The sequence below is a fragment of the Muscardinus avellanarius genome (assembly GCF_963383645.1).
Source record: "Muscardinus avellanarius genome assembly, chromosome: 5".
Classification (NCBI taxonomy): domain Eukaryota; kingdom Metazoa; phylum Chordata; class Mammalia; order Rodentia; family Gliridae; genus Muscardinus; species Muscardinus avellanarius.
Window position 1 is genome coordinate 118,993,111 of NC_137790.1, and position 24,725 is coordinate 119,017,835.

Below are 24,725 nucleotides of genomic sequence, written 5' to 3' on the forward strand. Positions count from 1 at the left end.
AAGCTCCAGTCAAGCTGCTGGGCTCTCCAGCGGGTCTCAGCGTCAGGCAGGCTTCCTAGCTCCCAGGAGCGGCTCCTTGGGAAGACAGTTACTCTTCCTCCTCCAGTCCAGATGGCAGGCAGTTTACACTGAGCGTATTTCTTAGATTGCTGGTTGTGTGTGGCTGGCCCCTGGGCCTTGCAGTATGTGTCTTACTGCCAACGTTTGCTTAGTAGCCATGGAACTGTCTTTGAGAATAGGGATTTTTATTTGTTTAGAATGAAGAAGAAAGTTTGAAGTTTTCATCAGTGTTTGGCTGCTTGTGAGTCTCTCTCTTAAAAGTCTGTTCTACCATGTTGCAAAAGGATCCATGTTGAGTTTGACTCTTCTTCATTAGAGTGAATTCTTTGCTACTTGAAGCTGAGACTGGAAGCTGCCTGCGTTCCATTAGAGCTGACTCCTTGGCCTCAGGATTTTGATGTTTAGAATGACTTTGTTGTGGAGGCTGTAAGATGTTTAATTAGCAGCCCTGGTCTCTACCCACAGTTGGTAGTAGCATCTCCTCCGGCAGTTGTGACAACCAAAAACACTTAATATTTCTAGGGGTCAAAATTGAGAACAGAATAATGAAGATGTGCTTGAATCTACCAGACCAGACACAGCAATATTAATAATATTACTGCATGATAAAAGTAATAGACTGTTGAGAAGTACAGTATTACTGCCTGGGGTCAAACAGAACTAGGCTCAGATCCTAGGCATGTGACCTGAACAAGGTATGTTAAAATTTCTCAGTGCCTCAGTGTTCCTGTAAGCAAGATGGGCATAAAAATGTTATCTTTTTATGGAGTTGGTGAGAGTTAACAAAGGAATAAGAAGCTTTTGAGTGAATAGTCCCTGATAAGAAATTGGTTCATAATATCAATTTTATTTTCAGCATTGTGCTTCTCTGATGATTTTGCCGTAAATTAACGTGTTGCCCTTCTAGAACATTTTGTTGTTTAAGACGGCTTAAAATCTTTATGGAGTTGCTAGTCAGCTGAAAGCTGTCCTGTTGTGGGTCTGGCCTTCATTTCTGGTGGCCGAGAACCACAGCAGATCCTGATCTTACCAGGGATCATGATCCTCGTCTCTACTGTCTGCTATATTCCTAACAATGAAGTAGGAGTGTGTGGCATGGCTGCTGGTCTTGAGGATCTGAGTGTGTAAAGCTGCCTGCAGTCAGCTTCTGAGTGAATATTGTGCTTTGCTTTGCCAGCCAGGCAGAAGTTCCAGATGGTGCACTGCTTGACATAGGTATTCAGGTCTAATTCTGCTTAGTCTACTTGTCCATTTGCAAAATGCGAGGTGACTTACATGGATACTATTATGTAAGGAAAATGAAAAAATAATAGCTAACACTTATTGGGAATTTTCTGTAAGCCAGGTAACAGCTTTATACACAATGAGGTAATTAAGGCACCATCTCATTTTATCCTCACCACAATCCAGCAGCCCTTGGTATCCCTATCCCATTTTATAGCTGAGGAATCTGATGCCCAGAGAGGATCAGTAACTTGCCCACAAATTCGTGGTAGAATCAGGATTCTTACCTGGCATTTTGAACCAAGTCTGTGCTCTGAATTCATATGCAGTTCAACTAAAAAAACAAAACAAAACAAAACAAAAACCTGTTAGTTTGGTTCTAAACCAAGCTTTATAACTGGAATCGGTCTCAATCAGGTGCCAACGTGTTTTAATCCCTTAATTTGAAATAAATTTCAACATCCTCTAATGTCCTTTACCCCAGCCATTTGCAACTAGAGTATGTTCATTTCAGGTTGGCACAAGATTAAGTATGGGGTTTTAGAAGTCGTGTTTTTGGAAAGGGAGGAAAAACGGTTTGAGATCTGAAGAGGTAGAGTTCTCATGCATGTCTCAGAGGAAAGCAGGAATAATTTCCTTTGATCTCCTAAGCCCTGCCCACTCCTGTGTATTGGCACTCCTGGGCGAATGGCATAACTCTGATATCTGGGAGAGAGAAGCGAGGGTGTGGAGGTCCGGCCCTCAAGAAGGGTGGCTTGGGATGTCGCAGACGCATTAGTGGCACAAGGGAGAGTTTCAGGATGTTGCAGGTCCTACCACCATCAAATTCTGAACGGCCATGGTCAAGTGTGGGGCATTGGATCTGGTCGGGTATTGGGCCACAGTGACCTTGTAGAGTTGCTTAGCTGGCATGTAAGCACAGGGTCTGAGGAGATGCAGGCAGCCACAAGCTTGGGAGACATTCCTCTTGGCATTCGTAACCTGTTCAAGACTTTTTTCAAGAATGGAAGTCTTTGTGAAAGTTTTAATCAAAACCTCCAGAGAGGGAGCTCCCAAAGAGGTAAAAAATAAATGTCACTATCTTGAGGATACATGTGTGAAATCATCGTTTTGTTTTAGGTAAATCTCCATAGTTTTTTGTTTTGTTTAAATTTAACTCTTTTTACATTTGGAAGAATTGAAAGTGTTGCTTAGGTTTCCATCTGTCAGATCCCAGCTATGAAAGATGGTTCTAGAATGCTGTACGCTGGTATGTGAGACCTACCCCTACGGCTGGGGGCAGTGGAAAGGCAGCGTTTGAGCCTCTGACCATCCCCCTTGCCTCCAACACCAGGTTCCCTTCCACCTCCTAGGTCCCTCTTGGCCAGCTAGGCCTTTTCCCATTCCTGCTCATCCTCAGTAAGGGTCAAGGTGTGACATCTCCGTGAGGTATATGCACGGTGAAAATCCTGTCCTCTCATAGGCTAAGACTGGCCTGCCCTGCTACCCCCTCTCATGGCCCCTCCATACACCAAACTCAACCCAAAGAACTATCCTGGTCTGAAGAATGAGATTAGGATCCATTGATTTTCAGATGTTTCCCCAAATTCCCCAATATTATTTATTAAATAACTATCAATTTTCCACCTTTTTTTTAGTATTTTATCAAAATAGAGAATAAAAAATAGGGCTGGGGGTGTAGCTCAGAGGTAGAATACCCCTGGATTCCATCCCCAGTACAGCAAGGAAAAAAATAAAAAGGTGTGGCCACCAAGCCTCGCCCTAGATTACCTCCTTTTTAAAAAACATCAAAAATACACTATAAATTACCTAAAACTCTCCACCCTCATCCATTCTTCTTCCCAAAGAAACTACTACACTGAAGATGGTATCTAGTCCTATGCTTCCTGTTGCAAATATCTGTGTGTATGCATAGATATACATATGTGTATATGTATTATATATATATATATATATATATATATATATATATATAATTTTGGTAGTGTAAAAGTGCATTTAAAACATGCAGTTTTTAAGGGTTTTCTTGACTTACATATAATACATAGATGCCCAATGTGAGAAATTTCTTTATAGAAATTATGAGACAGAAGATTAAAGTACCCCATAACAGTCTAAGAAAGCAATGATTCAAAATAAGGTATAAAACACTTTTCTGCACACAGTGTTGTGTTCCATATAGTAAGATAAAACTTTGAGCTGCTGAGCCAAGAATTTCTTTCAGAGGGAAAAATAATTGAGATACATGTTTCTCACAACATCCTGCTCTCCACTGATAGTTCTATTTTTGTTAAAGAAGAAAAAGAAAGAAAGCAATCCCCGGGTTGCCAGGGCTGTGAGTGTCAACAGGAATCCCCATCGTTGGTCATGCACAGGGCAGCAGTCCTCTATAGATCTGATCTGATTGCTGCACCTGATTGGAGCTGCACAAGCAGCCTGGACGAGCAGCTGCAACCTGGGAGCATATATGAGACAATGAGAGGAAGTCCCCATATAAACTTCTCCATGCAGGGAAAGGTGGCTTTTCCATTTGCCTTTTATTTTTCTAAGCAATTTAACTTCCTAACTACATGATGCAAATTGTTTCAGAGACTATGTAAACCATATGTTTGTTAAATTACAGAGACAAACATGGGGAAGTCTGATTAGCATCGACTTCCCCCAAGGACAGGGGTTTCTTTCCCAAACCCAGATTAGCCTGCCTTAGGCCCACGGGATGTGAGCCAGTGGAGGGTGGGACCCGGGCTATGAGTGGCAGCATCTGGCTGTAGACTCCCCTCTCCCCTTCTTAAGCACACATTTTATGACAGGTGTATTTCTGTTATTAGGATGGGAGAAATAATAGGTCCTGACTGACCACAGGCAAATGCGTATCATCTAGTGTTTAGCGGATTCAGGGATGAGAAGTATTGATTATCCTGAACTTTCATGAGATTAAGTATATGTGTATATGTGAAAGAACACCCAAGAACTAGCAGGGACCAGTTACCTTTCAGGTTTTATTCCAGTGGATTTGAGTGGTAGCTGACAAGTATAAATAAACAATTTACTACCATTAAATGGAATCAAATTTTTTTTTATATTAAGCTCACTGAAAAAGCAGTGAAGAAATTGCAAACCCTTACGTAATTTATTACAAACTGCAGAAATGTACTAGCCTTGATTAAAAAAAAAAAGATATTGGATAATTGGTAGCAAATCAGTTAAGCAAATAGGCAAACATGTTTCTTGCATTTCATTTTGGTTCCAGAAATCTAAACAGTAGACAGAGTTTCCTGTTCAGAAACAGTCAGTGACACAGCTGTGCAGATGTGCCAACGGATACTAGCGTTGAACTCATATAACTCCTAGCAGGGTGACCAGGAGTCATCATCCAAACTGGGCATTCAGGAGCACAACGGGTGTACACGGGATCAGATGACCACCCTAGCTCTCGATCAGTGACACTGTAGTGGTCATCGCTTAAAAGAATAAGTAATAAACAGTTTTCAAAATCTTACATGCTTTTTCTGGCTCTATCCCTATAAGCAAAAAGATTCAATGCATTGATGAATTATACCAGCTGGGGTTGTTTGTATTTAGGCAAACACTGGGGGAGGAGGGGACGAAATTCTGAAAATTAAGACAAAAAAGACTTAACCAGTTTGTTCATTTTAGTTTCTGTGAACTTCCATGAGCGCTCAGTCTTGAATTCTTGAAATTTGGGGGGTTGACCTAATAGGGGAAGCCACTTTATGCCGTAGACTCTTTGGAACTTTGAGTCATCGTGATAACTTGGTAGCAGTGTATTTCTTTGATTTTATTTCTTTGAGGATACCTATGATACTTAACAAGCACTGTTTACAGCCTACCTGCAGGCCTCACATTCACAATTGAAGTTACTTCAGTTTCTTTGTCTAAAGAATTATTTTTAACAGTAAATAGATATCTTTGAATAATGTGTCATCTCTTTACCTTGTAAATTTTACCAAAAAAGTAACAAGAAGTACAGAGAGAGCACAGTATCAAGAAACCCTAGTTTCCCCCTTTTTTAAAATTTTGTTTGATATTATTGTTATTGAGATTTTGCTTTGTTTTTAATGCTTTTTTTGTTTTTGTTTACTTATTTTTTTTTGTTTTCATCCAGAGTCCTGAGCTGTTAAAGATATCCTCACATTCACAACATTACAAACTTTTTCTGCAATGCTAATAATGGGCTGCTTTTTTCCCCAGTAAACATGATCTTTTGAAAATATAACTATGTTTGTTTGTAAATATAGTGTGCATACTTTGGTGGTTCTCACTTGGGATATGGAAAATGCCTTATCTGTCCTGTGTGGGTATAGACAGTGTCAGGAGAGCTTTGGAGATGAACCCTGGGGAAATGTGCCCTCTGAACTTTCCATGAATGCAGATTATCACCGCAACAAATGGTTTTGATGAGAAGGCAGTATTTTGGTTTTATAGATGATAACTATATTTGCTGTTTTATGAATGAGAGAATCTATCAAACTAAATTTTAGAAAACATAATAAAGTGTTTTTCCAGGAAAGTTTCAAGGGTGTGTTTGATAGTCAGATATGTAGCAGTGAGTAAGAGAAATTCCAAGAAATTTTTCACAAGTGGCTTGAACTGAAACTCCTAATCTATTTGACTGGGCACAAAAATCTTCTTTCCTCTTAGCTCCCCTGAGTTCATATATCAGCATGTGTTATTAAATATTTAGGCAATTATTCAGTGTTCCTAGACTGTATAGGGATCTACCAAAATAATCATCTATCCCTTTTTAACTGTCATTTATTAAATTCTCTCACATTCAGCTGCAAAGATGCAGAATAGCGGGAGAGCTGTACCTAAGCAGGTTTGGAATTTATCAAGCACGCACAACCAGGGAGTTGGCCTGTGTGCAGGAAGTGATCAAAACCCAGTACCCAGAAATTAAGTTCAGGAATGAGAGAACGAGAGGGACCTGAAAATGCAGAAAAGGGGGTGGATTCAAAACATTGTAGGAACTGGGGAGTTATGCAATTTTCAGGGTCAAGGTGTAGAGGAGGCGAGTTGGAAAGATGGGATGCTGGGTAGAGTGTAGTACTTGATGCTGGGTTACGAGAGGTTGTGCTGGATGGTAATGAGAAGGTCTTAAGCTGTCACTGTAGATGGTAACAGAGGAGGGCAGAAGAAAAGGTCACTGGAGAAGACAAAGTCAAGGGACTGAGAGACCAGGGTCATGGACCTTTTGGTGGAAATTCGAGAAGTAGTATGGGAGCTAGCCAGTGATCCAGAGCCATGGCCTGTGAGGGCATGAGATGGACCAGTGGTGTCCAAGCTGAGGCCTTCCGGGAGGAGAATGTTGCTCTTCTAAAAGCCAGGGTGAAGGGCAGGCAGCAGAGCTCTTTGTGGGACGTGGTGCTTTCTAGAGAGAGCCAAAATTCTGCTAGAAAAACTGGTTAGGAGTGAAAAGGAGGGTTCAGAGAAGAGACAGAGGATTTAAGATGCTTTGCCAATTCCCTATGGAAGGGCAATCGCAGAGAACACAGTGGAAGGTGCCCAGGAGCCTGTGGAGTGTAAAGGGAGGTGGGGCCAGGTTAGGCATACTCACCATGCCAGGAGAATGTCTAGGGTTTGGTACTTTTCCGAAACTGCTGTCATAGTAGAGATGCAAGCTAATTTGTTATATGCATAACAGTGATTATAGGCTTAAAAGAGGAGGGTCACCTTGATTCTCAGTCATCAGTAGATAGAATTCAGATTCCAATTCATATTGTAAAGTGCGCCATCCTCTCCCTCCCCATCCCCCCCCCTGCCTCCTACTCCCTTATTCCAAAATGCAGATTGAAAGCTGACAGTGTCAGAGTCCTGCCCAAACAACTGACATTCTTCCCTTTTCCTTACAGTGAAGAAAGTTACAACGTCAATGATTATTCCCTGCGAGATCAGCTCCTGGTGGAATGTTGTGACAATGAAGAGCTTAACTCTTCTCCAGGGAAGAACAGTTCCACGATGCTTTATTCAAGACAGAGCTCGGCCAATCACCTCTTCACCCTCACGGTCCTTAGTAACCACGCCAGTGAGAAGGTGGAGATGCTGCTGGGGGCTGAGACGCAGTAAGTACTTACAGGGAGAGGGATTCTGAGCATCGGCCATCCAGGACCTTCACCTGGATCTGCTTGGTCTGCAGATTCTCTAGAAACAGTAGCTACTATTTGTTTTGTGGTGGTGGTTGTTGTTGTTGAGTACCACGCATGGCAGTGGGTTTTTTTCTTTTTATTGTGAATTTTTTTAATATCTTTTGAGATTGGATGTTGTTATTTTTACCTCCTTTCCGTCTGACAGATGCATTGTGCTTTAGTCATTGTGGGTTTTTTTTTTATAGAATGGTTTAAAAATCACTTTACTTTTCTCATTCACAAAAATATGACCCATCAGCCTTCGAGAGTATCACTCATGGTGGCTTGAGTTCAGGCTCTCTTAGGTAATGGAACTGAATCCATTCCTCAGTCACCTACCTTCAGTCAGACAGAAATCCTGGTAATTTGTCAGGAGATGCCCCATGAAGGGAAACACAAAACATGGTCTTCTTTACCCAGAGTTTGTGCGGTGAACAGGCATTCTGCTTGTGGTATGGTTTCTCCGGCCATTCCTGTGCAGCCATCCTCACCCAGGAGAAGGGGGAGGGGCTTGGTTTTCAATTCCATCCTAATAATTTGTTCCATCTAGAGATAGCTGACCAGTGTATTTGTTTGAAATGGAGACCTCCTCTTGCAGTAACCATCCCGAGTGGGTGTTTTGTTGAGTTTGGGTGGAGAAGTGAAGGGAGAGGAAAGTCTCTCCTTCTGTGTCTTCTCAAGCTTCCACTTCTGTTAGTCCAGTTCCAGATCTGCTGGGCAGTCCCTGGGGCTAGAGCAGAATCTTAGAGTAGTGATCCCAAAGAAATATTGCCCCTTTTTAAGAGCGATTTGAATAGGTTCTTGGGTCACTAAAGAGAGACCTAGCCAAAAATGTGAAAATTACAAAGCCTCTAAGTAAAATGTTATATGTCATTTCCTATCTTTTGGCACTAGAAGTAACTTCTCAAGGGTTAGAAAAAAAAAAAAAAAAAAAAAAAAAAAAACAAGAACGTGTGTAAAGCTATAGAGAATTCCAGAAGAAGTAAGGAGGAAGGACTAAGAAAAGGAGCATCATCCTACTGTGCTCCTCTACAAGACAAAGGAAAGCCTTTTCCCTGCGTTCCAAAGTTTCTCACTGAAACTGTTAAGCCCTGGCAGCATTCCCAGCATCCCCCTCCTTTGCTCTTTGGGGGTGGACTTTCCCAGGTGACCAGCCTGGGACATGCCCAGTGCCAGGTCTGAGGGAAGGTGTTTTCTTTAACTCTAAAAGTGACTTCAAGTCTTTGGCCAGCAGAGACAGAGCTTGGTTTCCTTGGAGGAGTGTGTGTGTGTGTGTGTGTGTGTGTGTGTGTGTGTGTGTGTGTGTTATTGAGACTTGAACTCAGGGGCATTCTACCTCCAAGTTACACCCCAGCTCTCTTTATTTTTCGTTTTGGAACGGGATCTCACTAAGTTGCTGAAAGTCTCACTACTTGCTGTGGCTGACTTGGAACCTGTGATTCTTTTGTCTCAGCCTCCCAAGTATAGGAATTACAGGCATGCACCACCGCGCCTGGCCTTGGGGAACCTCTTTTAAATTTGGGATTAATACGTTGGAGCTTGGGATTTTATATTAGCTTTAGGTTAAGAAAGGCTTGAACACTTTGGAGAGCCGTACTTGTCCACATGTTCTAGAGAATTCTCAGACACATGCAGGTCCCCTTTTCTTACGTCCTTAGTCACGGTGACAGTTAACTGGCTTTGCCTTGTGTTTTGCTTTTCTCCCTATTTACAAGGATTATTTGTTTTTTATTGGGCCTTGCCAACATATCAGCAGAGCTTTCCTGGAGTGTCTCATTTGTAATTTATGAAATCTTCACCACTTGTCTCTTAGATTTTTTCCAAGGAAGTGAAAGGGCATGCCATTCCTTTCTATACCAAGGCTACATCCTTTCCTGGTACATTCAGTGCCATTCCGTCTACTCTCTTCTTTGGAACTTACTATGGGCTGAATGGTTCTCCATTTCCTTAATCAGAAATGTTCTCAGAATACTTAGTTATCCATCTGTAAGCCTGCGAGTATGACTCATATTGGTAGGTCCTTAATTAATAGCAAGAGAACATTCCAAAAGGGGCAGAGATCTCCTTGTGTACAGAAGGAGTGGCTCTCATTTTTCTCCTTCCTCCTTTGCCCTCAATTACAGTTGAGAAACAAATAGAAGGACAAATACTTACAACACACCAAATAGCATTGGGATTGCACAAAAAGATATTATGGCCGAGATGTACTTTCCTTAAAAAGCAACTGGGTGTTTAAAGTCTAGGAAACTGTTTTATGTCATGATTGGGCATCTGCAGGTCAGTTGTGAGCTACCTCTCTCTCATCTTTTTTTTTTTTTTTTTTTTTGCCAATATAAAAGTTTTAAAAGTTGTGCTGGGCGTGGTGGCGCCCGCTTGGAATCTCAGCATTTGGGAAGCTGAGACAGGATTGCGGTCCTTGGCCAGCCATAGCTACTTAGTGAGACGCTTTGCAACTCAGTGAGCCCTTGTTTCAAATAATAAAGAATAAAAAATAGGGCTGGGGGTGTGTCTTGGAGGTAGAATGGTAACCCTGGGTTCCGTTCCCAGTACCGCAAAAGAAAAAAAGTTGTATATATTAATGGGGTACCATATATTGTTGGATAGTTGTACACACTGGATAATGTTTAAATCAACTTAAATATATTTATCTCTTTAAACATGTGTCATTTCTTTATGGTATGGACTCTCTGGTCTTGATCCATCAGTTTAGTTTGTATAGAATATTTTGCTTCTATTATTTGTAGCGATGAGTATTTTTTTTTTTTTTTAGGTTTTCTTCATTCAGTGTCTTATTTGATTAAAATGACTCATTGGCGATCTAGTTGAGAAAACAAGGTTTTCACTGTCACTCTGGCCAGGCAGGGGTAACTGCAGAACCTCAGTTTAGTCACATACATCCTTTGGCTACTGACTAGGGTTCACATTGAAATATTAACCTTCTTTGAAAAGCAGTGTCAGTAGGCCTCCTGGAAATAGCACAGATGTCTTTAAAATCAGCAGTAGGTACACGGGCACCTGTTTGGCACACGGACAGCTCGACTGCAGTGGGCAGTTAACTCCTGAAGAGCAGAGCAGTGGTTTGATTTCGTAAAGAATGAAGAAAGGCAGGCAGACGCTTGGTGAGCTTGTGAGGTGTGCTCGGCATACAGCCAGCTGCAGCATGTGGGGGGGCCCGTGGTGTCCCTGGAGAAGGAAGGATTTCAGAGCGTAGGGTCCCCCCAAACCCTTCCCAAACCCTTCCGCTGCTTCCCCATATTTGGTAGTTGAGGTTTAGGTCTGCCTTCCTGGTGAAATGATACAGAGTGCTTTCTCAAGGGTCTTTTGTAGACAAAAAAAAAAAATAATATATATATATATATATATATATATGTATATATATGTGTGTGTGTGTGTGAACATTAATTCTATAAAAAATTATATTTTATATATTTATAAGAATATAAACATTGTCCCACTCCCTCATTTCTTCCAACTCACACATGGGAGGTGATTTGCCTAAAGTCACACCAGAAGTGAGTATATCGCCAAGGCTGGAACCCAGACTGGCACTCCTGAGTGTCAGACGCTCTTTCTAGTAACACATTTTAGTATTAACTGAGAAGCTGCCAACCAGCAGGCTTGTCCACCCCCACACCGAGCTAACCCTTTCTCAGCTTTTTATCTGTACTTTCTTGGTGTGCCTTCAGCATCTGTAACCACCCTGCTCCTTCTCTCCTCTCTTCATAAATGCAGTCTGTCTAGCGGGGCACGGTGGTGCACACCTGGAATCTCAGCTACTCGGGAGGCTGAGGCAGGACGATGGCAAATTCAGGGCCAGCTGGGGCAACTTAAAAAGACCCTGTCACAAAATAAAAATTAAAAAGTCTGGGGTGTAGCTCAGAGACTGAGTGCTTGCCTAGCTGTGTGGGGGCCTGGGTTCGAGTCTAGAACTGCCAAGTAAAGAGAAATGCAGCCTGTCTACAAACAGTCATCTCTACTACCTGCTACTTCCCCGAACACACTTCTATACGTGCACCACTGCGTGTTAGCCAGCTTTCCACGGCTGTGATAAGACACCTGAGGAAAACAGCTTAAAGGAGGGAAGACTTATTTTGGCTCACAGTTTTGGAGGTTTCAGTTGCTTGGCCCCATTGCTGTGGGCCTGGGGTGAGGCAGAGCATCCTGGCAGGGAGTGTGTTTGGAGTATCAAAGGTGATCTACAAGGGGAAGGATAAAACACCCCCTCCCAGGCACACTCCAGTGATCTGCTTCTTTTCACCAGGCCCTACCTCCTAGTTTGCACCACCTCCCAATAGCGCTGCCATCTTGAGACCAAGCCTTCAGTGCAGGAGCCCTTGGGGACGTTCCAGACCCAGTGCTAGCACATTGGCCCTCGTTCTGTACGCTGCATACCTAGTGCCGTAAGGGAAGCTTCCCTGTGCCCGACCTATTGCTTACTCGTTCTTCCTGTAGGGAAGTTTGCTGCGTCCCTGGGCTTCCTTTCCACCACCTCCTTGTTAGTCATTTATCTTTTTAATTGCTAATCCCTGGTTGAGGTTCCTTTCTGGTCTTGACTTTTTGCTTTAGACATAGAGCAAGGTAGGTTTAGTAGTACCCCCATTTAGGGAAATGCAGCCCACACTTAGGGAGATATAAGCTACCCATCCTCCTCTTTCTGCTGCCTGTTTTGTTGCTGCTGGAGCAAATGTTCCCCAAATTCCACTTGATTTTCAACTTTTGCTCCTAAGACATTCTGTAGTATTACATCTAAGCCATGTATACTGTGTGGTGTCTGTTTGCCAGCTACAAATCTTAAGCCATTGCACTGCTAATGAGACAACAGTCTGTGAGAAATACAAATGCTTGCCTTTTACAAAAGGACAAAGGGAGACCATGGGGCCAGTGCCACATCCTTTCCCTCCAGGCCTCTCTCAAGAGGAATGTGGGAGCCAGAGCCCCCTTTGTCTGCCTTCATAATAAAGCAGGGACTGCAGCTGACTCAGAGGACAGGCAGGCAGCGGGGCCCCTGGCTTCCTGTGTGCACAGTGGACTTGGATGTCCTGGGGGTCCAGTGGACACAGGGAGGAGGCATCTTGGTTCATCTCAGACGTGTTCAGTGATTCTTTGACCCATCGTGTGTTGCTATGGGATAGAATCACCTTAAACTATAATTAAAGATGCTACTTCCTCTTCTTTTTCTCCTGTTTTTTGTTTGTTTGTTTGTTTGTTTGTTTTTTTGCTACACCCCCAGCTTTATTTTTAATTTTTAAACAGAGTCTCGCTAAGTTGCCGAGAGCCTTGCTAAGTTGCTGAGGCTGGCCTTGAACCTGCGATCTTTCTGTTTCAGTTTCCCAAGTACTGGGATTATAAGCATGGGCCATCATGCCAGCTCCAAAGATACTTCTTAAAACCTCTCAAAGTGAGCTGCAAGCATGATGCCTGTGTTGGTGCCCTCAGCCCTCCAGATCCCCCAACCTCCTGATAAAGGGGCATTGTTTTCCAGGAGACTCTGTCTTCTTCCTGCCTTGGTTGATTTAATTAACAACAGGAAGCAAGTGGGGTGGAATAAAATTGTGAGTGGTATCTCAGACCACACACAATTGAATTCTTCCAATCCTCTAAGGAAAATTACAATATATAGAATATAGTTTAGGTGGAAATATGCATTTATTTCATGCCATAGTATCTTTCTGTGTTGAATCTATTGCCTGATTTTAATAATGAGCTTTTACATTGCAAGATGCCTTTCAAAGTACTTGATCTTGCATGATCCTTATCGCTGACCTAATCAGACTGGAGGAAGCTGATTAGGGTCTCTTATCAGTGAGGTCTTTTGATAAATTATCAACAGATAACTGACCAGTTCAGGTTAACTTAAGGATTCCAGACCAGGTAAGAAATGATTTAATTATATAGCACATCTCAAAAGTCAATTTTAGAGCTTTTTTTTTAGTGGGCTAGTAATCTTATTTTGCTTAGGTTAGATTTTTTAAATTAGATAAGTTGAGCTACTATCCAGTTTTATGAGGCTCTCTGTCTCACAGCATACATGGTGACTTTTTTATTTTTTTTATTTTTTGGTACGGGGCATTGAACCCAGGCACATTCTATCACAGAGTTATACCCCCAACCCTATTTTATTATATTTTTAAATTTTTAAACAGGGGCTCAGCTAAGGTGCTGAGTGCCTGGCTAAGTTGCTGAGGCCGGTTTGAACCTGCAGTCTTTCTTTCTCAGCCACTACATTTTTACCTTTTAGCTTTTCTTTCCAGCTAACCTGCCTGTATTGGATACATGCAGGGCGGAGGGAGACCAGAACAACCGTCTTCACAATTCTGCTCCTTTCTGAGGAAACTATTCTCAGAGGCCACGGTATAGAAATCTCAAAAGGAGCCACAGAACAAGGTGTAGGCAATGAGAAGGAACAGAAAACCTAACTCATCAAATGGAACTGAGGAGGGGTAAAGGGAGGGCCAGAAAGGAGCCAAGGTGTCTTCAATTGAGAAGTCAGGAAAACCTGCGGGCGGCCACCTGCTCTGCGGCGCTCCATCCAGCCACAGCTTCATCTGCAGTCCACCTCTGCAACTTCAAAGCCCACTTCTGTCCCTGACATGCAGGAAGAACTTGGGCTCTCTGCATCTTTTGTTTTTGTGCAATTAAGTTGACACCTATTGCGTTTCTTAGTACAGAGAGCTGAGACAGGTATAGCACAGCTAGCTTTTGAGTAGGAAACTGGGGCGCCATCCTTTTGTTCCAGCACAGGCAACTGGGGGGCTATGGTAGCTTAACTGGAGTATGGCCATTACCCATACTCAAGTCAAAAGCTTCTTAAATTTGTCTTCTCTACCTGGGCCAGGTGTGTGCTGAAGCAGTGTGCTCTCTCTCTGCACATGGCTCACTGTGCTGGGGTTTCTGTGACTGTTTTCTGCTCTGTCTGCTCCCTTCTCTTGAGGTCTGTGAACATTTATTCACCTTGCACCCCATCGGCGTGCTCAGTGAGCGTGGGTGGAGCCTGGGAAGTGGGTGCCCCTCGGTGTCAGTTTACAGAGGCACCGCTTTTCTGATTCTGCTCTTTGGGGCAGAGGGGAAAGTCTCAAACTGACTGTGCAGTGGCTTGCAAATTCATCTTGCTTGTTTTTTATTGTCCCTCTAGAAAGCGATGTCTGTGAGTGAGCCAGGACTTGATATCTACATTTAGTAGTGGGAATGTCTGCCCTGGTTTTTCTTGTCCTTGGAGTCCCTGTTATTGACAACGAGATGCCGTGCCTTCTGCTTCTTGGTGGGAAGGACTATTTGGCAGGGCTCTTGGAACCCTGAGGGAAGTCCTGCGTTTTGACAGCTTCTAAGAGGGGGTGGGACCGACTCAATGGAAGCCTTTTCAAGAAGCGGTTCCTTTCAGCCAGGACAACAAGGAGAGTCTTGTTCTGTTCTCTGGAGTCCCTGTGGCCACTGTGTCTGAAGGATGCTATTAGCATCTAGGCAGTGTGCCACAGAGCTAGAGATTTCATCTGGACGGCTGGATAGGCTGGCCACTGGATCCAGAGACCCGCCTTGCCTGCAAAGCCATATGTGCAGGATCTGGCTCCAAATTTCCCCAGGAAGGCAGTAGTGCAGGCCAGGTAAAGATGCAGTGGTGGCCTGGGGTGAGCCTAGCTTGTTAGGTACGGCACAGAGACACACAAATGGTCCTGTAGATTTCTTGGGAGAGCAACTAGTATTTTATCCCTAAAATACTAGTTTCCAGTTGGCTTTGAACTTTGGAAATTCCAGTGGATCCTGATTATAATATAGATCTTCTACCAACAAAGAGATACCAAAGATTCAAGTATTGGCTTGGGGATTATTTTAAAGGAAGCTGGGCTTTACCTTTTCCTTATAAAACCATTGTAAAGTCCTTTGCCTTTTAAGAGGAAGAGACAGTTTTTAAAAGTAGGAAAACTGGACAGTGTCATCGGTTTCTATATAAATTGTGTGTATTAGTTCTTGACACAGCAGCTTGGCCAGGGCCCAGCCTCATTTTATTCTTCCAAGTAAGTTTGTTTCAGTGTACCATAGTCTCCACCCTTCTTACCTTTCTCCTTTGTCTTAGAGGCACCTGCTGGGACACCACCGCTTTTATCCCTGACTGCCTGGGAGCAGGTGCTTATCTCCAAGTTTGTTTGAAAATGGAGATAACAGTATCTTTCTGAGACTATAGTAAGGATTGGACCAGATGATGATATGTTCAAGTTGCTTTTAGTATTATACCTGCCTGGCACACGAGTGCTCCTTGGGTTTTTTTTTGTTGTTTGTTTGTTTTGTTTTGTTTTGTTTTAGAATAAGGCCTGATTTCTGCCTTGCCAGAGTTCGTGACCCTGTAAGAGAAGCAGGCAAGTTGGCAAATGGTTGACTTCATTGTGCAGTGGGTGATAGGGCTCATTTGTGGGCTAGTGTTTACTGAGCCCCGGTTCAGCGCCAGGCGGTGCTCTCCAGATAATGCACTGAACCAAACAGATTGCATGCCTGAATTCTTGTGGTGTACCAGGGACCAGCAGTGTGACAGACCTGGGGACAGGATTACCGCAGTAGGAGGAGGACAGTGTGGGTTACATATAGAAGAGGCCACCTGGAGGAGACAAAGCTTCAGTATGGCCTGGATATGCTGAGCAAAAGAAGCTAAATGCAAAAGTGCTCATTCTGTAAAATTCCACTTCCTAAAGTACAAAACCACTCCAGGTGTGGTCGCAGCACCTATATTTCCAGGAAGTGGGAAGCTGAGACAAAAGGATCACAGGTTCAAGGCCAGTCTCGGCAGTTTAGGCAGTTTAGCCAGGCCGTCATCAACTTTGTGAGACGCTGTTTCAAAATAAATAGTAAAGTACAAATAAAGATGTAACTCAGAGGGAGAATGCCCACGAGTTCAATTCCCAGTACCACTAAATATATATAAATAAATAAATAAATAAAAATAAAAGTATGAAAGGTCTTAGGGTGTAACTCAGAGGAAGAATGTCCCCAGGTTCAATCTTCATTACCACTCACAACACACACACACACACACACACACACACACACACACACGATAAATAAGTAAGTAAATTAATTCAAGTACAAAACCAGCAAAATTAATCTGTGATGATGGGAATCAGATAGCAGTTACCTTTGGACAGAGGTTACTGATTGGTTATTGATCTGACAGCTGGTACACATACACTATGAAGGAGTGCTGTTTATTTGATGTATGCTGTTCTTCAAGGAAAGCTTTTTCTTCTTCTTCTTCTTCTTCTTCTTCTTCTTCTTCTTCTTCTTCTTCTTCTTCTTCTTTTTTTTTTTTTTTGGTGGTACTGGAGTTCCTGAAAACCCTTCTATCTCCGGGCTACACTCCCAGACCTATTTTATATTTTATTTGGAAACAAGGTCTCTTAAGCCAGCATGGCTGGCTTCGAACCTGTGCAATCCTCCTGTCTCCGCCTCCCAAGCTCAGGGATTACAAGTGTGAGCCACCACGTCCAGCAAGGAAAGCATTTTCAAATGGCAAATACATGCAAGCTTAGAGAGGAAGTGGGCGTTTGAGCGACAGAGCATGGGCGAGGGCACGGGGCAGCGTGACATGTGCTCTGCCCTGCCTCCATGGCCGCGGCATGCACATGAGAGTGAAGATGAGGACAGTGACCAGAAACTCCAGGTGCAGCTGTTATGAGAGAAAAAAACTTTTTCGAGTATTGGTTGTGCCGGTCTTCAAGTCCTGGGACCCTTCTTAGGAAGGCTGAGTGGGACCTGAGGTGGACCTTGGCTTATGTCACCTCCAGACCTCCTTCCAGTCCTCTAGTTCTTTGGATGGGGTTTTGGATTACAGAGGACAATGGAGTTCCGGGGTTCTTATCTGACACAGTGGGTTAATGAATGTGATATAACAAAGGCTTTTTAAGAGAGTTAAAGTGGGCATGGTGGTGCATGCTTGTAATACCCTAGCTTGGGAGGGGGAAACAGGAGGATCGCGCTGGTTCGAAGCCAGCCACTCTGGCTTAAGAGACCTTGTTTCCAAATAAAAAATATAAAATAGGTCTGAGAGTATAGCCCGGAGGTAGAAGGGTTTCCAGGAACCCAGTACCCCCAAAATAAATACATTAATTTTAAAAAAAGAGTTAAAAGTGTGTGTGTGTGTGTATGTGTGCACATGCACGCACACACATGCATGTGTCTTGTCAATTAGTTGCCAAAGTATAATTTTGATTTGATTATAAATTATTATAGTTATTGCATTTATTACAATTTTGATTCATTTATTATCAAAATGCAAAGCTAGGGATGATTCTATTATGGACCTACACTTGCTTATCTGAAATTTTGTTCCTTTAGTTAATTATGTTGCTTCATGTAATTATGCTAAATGTTGGTTCTTAAAAGCCTTGTTTTTTTTTTTTATTTTTTGCTGTACCTATTGAATGATTTTAAAAAATGAGGCTGGGCATGGTGGCACATGCTTGTAATTCTAGAGCTTGGAAGGCTGAGACAGGAGGATTGCACAGGTTCAAAGCCAGCCTCAGCTACTTAGTGAGGCTCTCAGCAACTTAGTGAAATCCTGTTTCCAAATAAAAATATAAAATAGGTCTGGGATTATAGCCTGGAGGTAGAAAACTCCCTGGGTTCCACCCCCAGTACCACAAAAATAAATAAATAAAATAATAAAATATTTTAGAACAATCCAAGTATAGTGAAAGAATTTATATTTCAATAAAGCTCATATTTGGCAGTTAGTCATGTAAGATATAAAACAATGGTAAATATGTCAAATTTCTTGTCTTTTGCAAAATAGTTCATGTGGGAAGGACAAAAGAAAACATTTTGTTAGGATTTTTTAAAAAAATGAAATTTACCTTTTTGAACTGTTAAAAGATTGGATTCTAAATGTTAAATATGTTTGTGATTATAATGTAATCAGTCTTTTTTTAAATGTCAAACTTTCATATAAGAAATTCCACTTAATCAGTAACTAGCCAAATTCACTTTAGAGTCCTTTGACAATGATGACTAGTTCTCTATGTAGATTTCTCAGAACATTGTATTTAAATAACTTTCACCCTGGATTGAGTTGAAGGCTGGCCTCCTTCTGTGGATCCCCTCACCCTGGTTTTCTGGAAATGGCTTTGCACTTGGTGTCTAGAATATACTCCACGTGTGTCTAACACCTCGAATCTCTCACCTGGATCTGTCCTCTGTGTCTAGGAGTGAGCGAGCCCGCTGGATAACCGCCCTGGGACACAGCAGCGGGAAGCAGTCTCTGGACAGAACCTGTGAGTTGCTTGATGGGCCAGCAAGCTCTGCACCGTGGAGGGACCCTGCCCCCTGCTGGACGCTGGGCAGATCTGTGGGCGACACCGCCACAACACTGGCTAAATTCAAGGGTTTCCTCCTGGGTTTCCTTCCTTTGCCATACAACAGAGCTGGGTGACTCCTGCTTTGGGAGTCAGGGGGTCTGAGCTCAAATCCAAGGTGCAGTTCTCTGCTATGTAAACAAGGCAAATCCTTGCTTAACCTTCCCGAGCCTGTTTAATCATCTGCAAGTCAGGTATATCAATTATATTCAACACAGACTTATTGTGAGGATTAAGGTAAATTATAGGTGGTGAAAGCCCCATTAGAACTATAAAGCTCTTAAATTGTTAGCGGTTGGTATTGGCAAAAGTTCTAAGTTTCTAAGTTTAAATGTTCTCTATACCAGCAGTGTGAATCCGAGCCAAAAGTTTTCACCCTAAAGAAAATTACCTAGGCATTCCTTTTGACCTTTTTATTTTATTAAGTGGTAATGTTAGGGAAGTTCATTTTTTTTTTTCTGTCCACAGAACTAGGGACTGTCCCATTAATGGGTAGTGTCTTAGGCTTATTAGCAACTTCTAAATTGGATGTTATGCTTCTGAATGATGATGGAAGGTCAAATCAAAACAATTAGGGCAGCAAAACTGGTGGGCCTGGAGCTCCCAAAATATCATAGCTTTTAGCATCAAAGCCAAAGTGAATGGCTTGAAATCAACATTTATATTTCAGAGCAAATTGAGAAAGAAGCCATATCAGCTCATGCCAGTTGTTTTATGTCCTGCATTAGCATTTTGGGGAAACTGTAAAATGTCCTGTAGGCTTTTGGTTGGTGCTCTTAGGACTTCTAAGCATTGCCAGCTTCCCTGCACCGCTGCTGGTGGGGCGGAGGCGGGCCTGCTGACATCCGGAGAACTGGGTTGTTACAGAGTTCACCATTAGCTGCTCTGTCTTCCCGTGTCACCTACTCTCCTCCCTCAGTTTCACCCATGCACAGTGGCTCTTTTTTGCTTCAGCTGTGATCATGGCTGGTATCGAGGGCATTCATGTATCTGAAAAGGTCCCTCAAACCTGAGATTCTAAAACTCTAGAGCTCCAAGCCAAGAAAGTGAGTTGCTAGAAAAGACCTTCCACTTCCTGATGGCAGCCTGCCTTGTTCTGTCAGTGCTGGCCCAAATTGCACAAAACTGAGCGAAGGCACACCACCATTTTGTACCTGTGTTATTTTTTTCCTCCTCTGCCAGGAGATGCTAAGTATGTCTTCTCTCCTCCGCAGCACTGACTCAGGTGGAAATCATTAGGTCATTTACTGCCAAGCAGCCAGATGAACTCTCCCTGCAGGTGTCAGATGTGGTCCTCATTTATCAGCGGGTCGGTGATGGTGAGTGGGTACTTCTGGTCCAGGGCCTGGGAGTCTAGGAACCAGGGTGTTAGTGTATGTGGCCTCGGGTGCCGCCGGCTCATCCCCGAGGCGGGCTCTACGTCTTCCCTGTTCTTATTCCTTTTCCTCTTACCCAAGAGTTTGTGTTCTATATTGGAGGCTTCTAAGAGCCTTAGCGGTGCCCAGCTGTAATCCCAGGACTTGGGAGAACACAGGCTTGAGGCCAGTCTCAATAACGTAGTGAGACCCTTGGCAACTTTGCGAGTCACTGTCTCAGAATGCAAATTTAAAAAAAAATGGCTAGGGATTTAGCTTGGAGATAGAATGCCCTGGGTGGGGGAGGGAGAGGGAGAAAGAAGAGGGGAGGGGAGGAAGAGCAGGGGAAGGGAGGAGAGGAATTTTAGGGACTTGGATACAATTGAAAACTTTTCCCCTAATTGCCTTTTCACTTGTATCCTGCCTCCCCTTAATCTACTTTTTATATTCTTCTATGCATTGCCTTTTGAATTGGGATAGTCACCTGGTTTGATATTCAAAAAACCCATTAGTTGTTCCCCCCTCACTAGGGACCTGTTCCCTTTCAGAGATCCTTATTTTCTGGATTTTTTTTTTTTTTTTTTTACCCTGCTGTCCTTCCCCAAAGAATCCCTGTCCCCAGCTCAGCCCAAGTTCACAAGCCTCTGGACTTCCCCACATCAGGGCTCCTGCTCCTGTTTTGTCCCCTCATATCGTCCTCTCTCCAACCTTTCCCTCTGCCTCGCCTGTCTTCACATTTCTCATCCCCCATGGTGCTCCACCTGCAGCGGGATGCTGGTCCTGAACTCTCCCCATCACAATCCCCCAGGAACCCCTGCCTGACAGGATTCTTTACTCCCCACAGGCTGGTATGAGGGGGAACGCCTTCGAGATGGAGAGCGAGGCTGGTTTCCTATGGAGTGCGCCAAGGAGATCACGTGTCAAGCCACAATCGATAAGAACGTGGAGAGAATGGGACGTTTGCTGGGACTGGAGACCAACGTGTAGCCCCTAGAGGGCCTTTTGTTACTGCGAGATTTGCACGACAGAATGGCGGGCTGCTTGGTTCTGCTCTGGTTTTTACTCTTAATTTCATCACAGCCTGTTTGAAAAGAATGCAAACACTTGCTTTTAAGCTTGCCAGATTGCTCTCCTTCCTCAGAAGAACAGAGCTACCCAACAGTCACAAAGCTGTTTTCATGGAAGGACCCTGGCAGACCTCTCTAGGTACGCTGAGCAGTCCACTTCAGGAATGAGCTAGTCTCAGCTCCTCGCTCCACCGCATTCTGGCATAAACAAGTACACAAGTTGCTGTATCCTGGTTTTCTGTCCTTACTTCACTAAGAATGTTACTCTTCCCACTTAAACATCTCCTGTATGTGTTTTTTTTCCAGTATTATCACAACTTTGTCGTTAAGGAATGCCCAATTTTGTACATCTTTTTTCCTGACTCCTCTTTTTCGCATCTAATACTTGTTAATTCAGAGGGACAGGTAGACTTAGAAGGTGAGCTGTCACATGTTTCTAAACCTCTCCCCAGGAAAGGGAAATTGACACGAGTTTTTGTTACTATTTCCCTCCTTAGAAGGAAAGTGAGGTGCCTTCCTTTAAGGATTTTTTTTAATCCATCTCACTCAATATTGGCCTTAAATATAGCTTAACAAATCTGAGCTACTTTAAGTAACATAGAATGTAGACGGTTCACATATGTGTGAAAAACCTGAACATAGGATGGGGCTCCGAATTTTGTTGCCAAAAGAGTTGATAAAAAACTGACATGAGGCTGCTTTGATTTCAATATGCCTGGCTTTTTACTGTTCCTAGTTGTTTTCCAGTAGGAAATTTGCTGGACCATACTTTAACCATTTCAAGGGAAAATGAAAGGTGTCATGAAGCCCACGTAGCACCTTTTCCTGAACTGCCTTGACCTTCCTGGGAACTCATTCTAGTTGCACTAAGGGCTCATGTGCAGGGCTTGGAGTCTCTCTTCACGGGGAGACAAGTCATTTCAATGGTAGATTTCATAAAGAGGTAGTAAGGGTTTAGACGACTGGGAAGGAAGAAATGATTCTTACTGGCAGCTATGATGCCTATCTCCTCCATCCTCTCCAACAAAGGAGTACACAGTCTGACAGTATACATTACTGGAGAACTCCACTGTGTCCCAGCTCCTGTCTGCCAGCCAGTCACCTGAACAGCAAGGTTACCGAAGCTCAGTGTGTGGGTGTGTTCAGCTTACACCCCTGCACCCCTCCACCTCTGCAGCAAGCTGGGACAAGGGTCCTGGGGCTTCTCACCTCAAATTGCTCTCTTACCTGTGTACACATTATGGTTGCAAAGGACATATCAGGCCCTGAACTTCTTGAGGTCTGAGCAAGGATATAAGTAGCAGTGGCTATAGCAAGAGATAGCTCAGGCTTGCAAGACAGAGTCTGTTTCCTTTAATAACACCTCACAGACTGCAGAGGATAGGCTAACACGTTGTAATTTAATCTGATGTCATGTTTTATTTAGGACAGAAAGTAAATTTGTTTGCAAGATCACTTTATATTATTTTTGCTAATACCAAGTTAAAGCTAAAAAGCAACTGTATGAATCTTTTGAATTAATTTATAGCAGACGTGTTAAACAATTCTGGAAGCATGTGTATCTTATAAACTGAAGCCTTATTTTGCAAGCAGATTAGTACCACTGTTAAAGTATCGTTGTACAGCAGGTATTTAACACAATCACAATGTCTTTAACATGACACGGTATTTTTTTCAAACCTAGTTCAGTTTTTTTGAATACCTTCTCTGAGCTGTACAGTGATTTTGTGTGGAAAAAGAACTATCAGTTTTTTCCAGTATGTTGAGATTGCTTGTACACTTTCAACAAAATTTGTGAATTTATAAAGATTTTGTATATACTTGTCTCTTTGTGCTGGTGTGATTTCATTTAGTTCTAGTGTTCAAGTTATGGTTTTCTGGATTTGAAGCCAAACCAGTTATGTATTCAAAAGGTACCTATAGCTAACATTGAATGGAACCATTCTCCCCACCTCTTGGGTGTCTAGAAGACTAGAATACTTTTAAGAGTTGGGCCATGCTCTTTCTTCTCATAAGACTAAGTCCTTGCAGGACTAAGTAGCCAATCTTAAACAGTACTCAATCCCCTTATTGTGCTTTTGCCTTGGAGCATATTTTACCATTCATTCTGGCCACCCTATTGTGGGGAGCCATTGAGGCTTTCCCCTAAATTAATGTTTCTGACTCAGCTGACTGTCCTTCACCCAGAGTCAACAAGGTTTGGGGTCATGGAAAGTTCAGAGTAAAAGGTCTGGGAGAAGATCAGATGGCGATGGCACAAGAGTACTGATTGACCTACCTGTAATGTATGTGCTTTGGATTGGTCTTTATTGTACTCTGGTGGTGGTAGCACGAGGATGTTGATTGACCTGTAACTGTATCAATACCTCTGGAAAAACAAACCCAGCATCGGCGCAATAGAGAATACTGACCCAGGAGTAGTCGTCGACCAGTAGAGATATTGACCCAGGAGCAGGGGTTGGCCAGTAGAGATAGTAGGCTGCCCCCCCCCCACGTTAGAATAAATTAAATATTCTGAGAATCAAATCCTTAAATTATTCATCCTCAAGCCTCTCTTCAGAACCCATACTTTTGCCAGCCGGCTCCGGCACCCTATATCTGAAGATCTTGGTGCTTTGAAATTTTGCCATCTTGTGACCACTCATAAATTCGTTTCTGATGCTGCATAACAAAAGACCACAAATACTGTGCCATAAGACAGACATTCATTTAGCATCACAGCTGTGCAGCTGGAAATCCAGGACGGCACAGCTGGCTGGGTTCTCGTGGATTCTCCAAGGCTCTCATCAGTGCTGGCTGACATTTCCTCATTTGGTGCTTAGTCTTTCTTCAAGTTCATTCCTGTTACTGGAGGCATTCACTTGCTTGGGTTATAGAGCTGAGGTCCAAGGCCTCTTCCCCTGGGCTTTGGAAAGCGGTAGAGGTGGAGTTGCCTGGTGAACTTGCAGTGTTAAGTAACGCAGGCCAGAGGCTGGCTCTGGATTGGAATAAGAACCTAACAGACCCCAAGCTTTGTTCTTTGGAATTGCAGCATCTTTAAGTCCTGACAGAAGGAAACACAACCTCTCTGGAGGAAATTATCATCATCTTCAGTCCCAACTGTTTCTAAAAGCAAATTATTAAAGGTTCAGCAAACAGACTGACATGGCACTGTGATAGAGAAAACCAACAGAGATACTAATGTCATCAGGAACAGAAAGTAAAACCATCCTAATTGCTATGTTAACAGAGAAAAAGCCAGACTGGAAAGTGCAACACAGAACGGGCAACTACAAAGGGTCACACAAACAACTGGAAATTATGGTGCTAGGATTGGCATCAGATTAGAGTTGAAAGAGACTGGGGAACTGGAAGAGAAACTAGAAGAAACTACCCACGAGGAATCGTGGAGAGAAGAGCTGTGGAGAATGCAAGGATTCAGTGGGGGACCATAGGAGAAAGGGGAGCACTGGCTAGGGGGTCTGTGCTATGTATCTGCTTTAGCTAGGCACAGCAGGCAGGCTGTCCCAGGAAGGGGACTAGGCACTACCTTGGGTAGAG

At 43.2% G+C, this 24,725-nt stretch overlaps 1 protein-coding gene across 1 annotated transcript in view; it reads left to right on the top strand.

Annotated features, from left to right (window-relative positions):
* Positions 1 to 21,105, top strand: part of ARHGEF26 (Rho guanine nucleotide exchange factor 26) — a gene marked incomplete at both ends in the record, with an annotated part of 104,361 nt that extends 83,256 nt beyond the window's left edge. The window contains 4 exons of the mRNA XM_080696084.1: positions 7,158 to 7,367; positions 18,615 to 18,682; positions 19,978 to 20,082; positions 20,963 to 21,105. Coding sequence (XP_080552210.1) covers positions 7,158 to 7,367; positions 18,615 to 18,682; positions 19,978 to 20,082; positions 20,963 to 21,105 — 526 coding nt within the window. The remainder of the gene's footprint in view (positions 1 to 7,157; positions 7,368 to 18,614; positions 18,683 to 19,977; positions 20,083 to 20,962) is intronic.
* Positions 21,106 to 24,725: the final 3,620 nt, after the last annotated feature.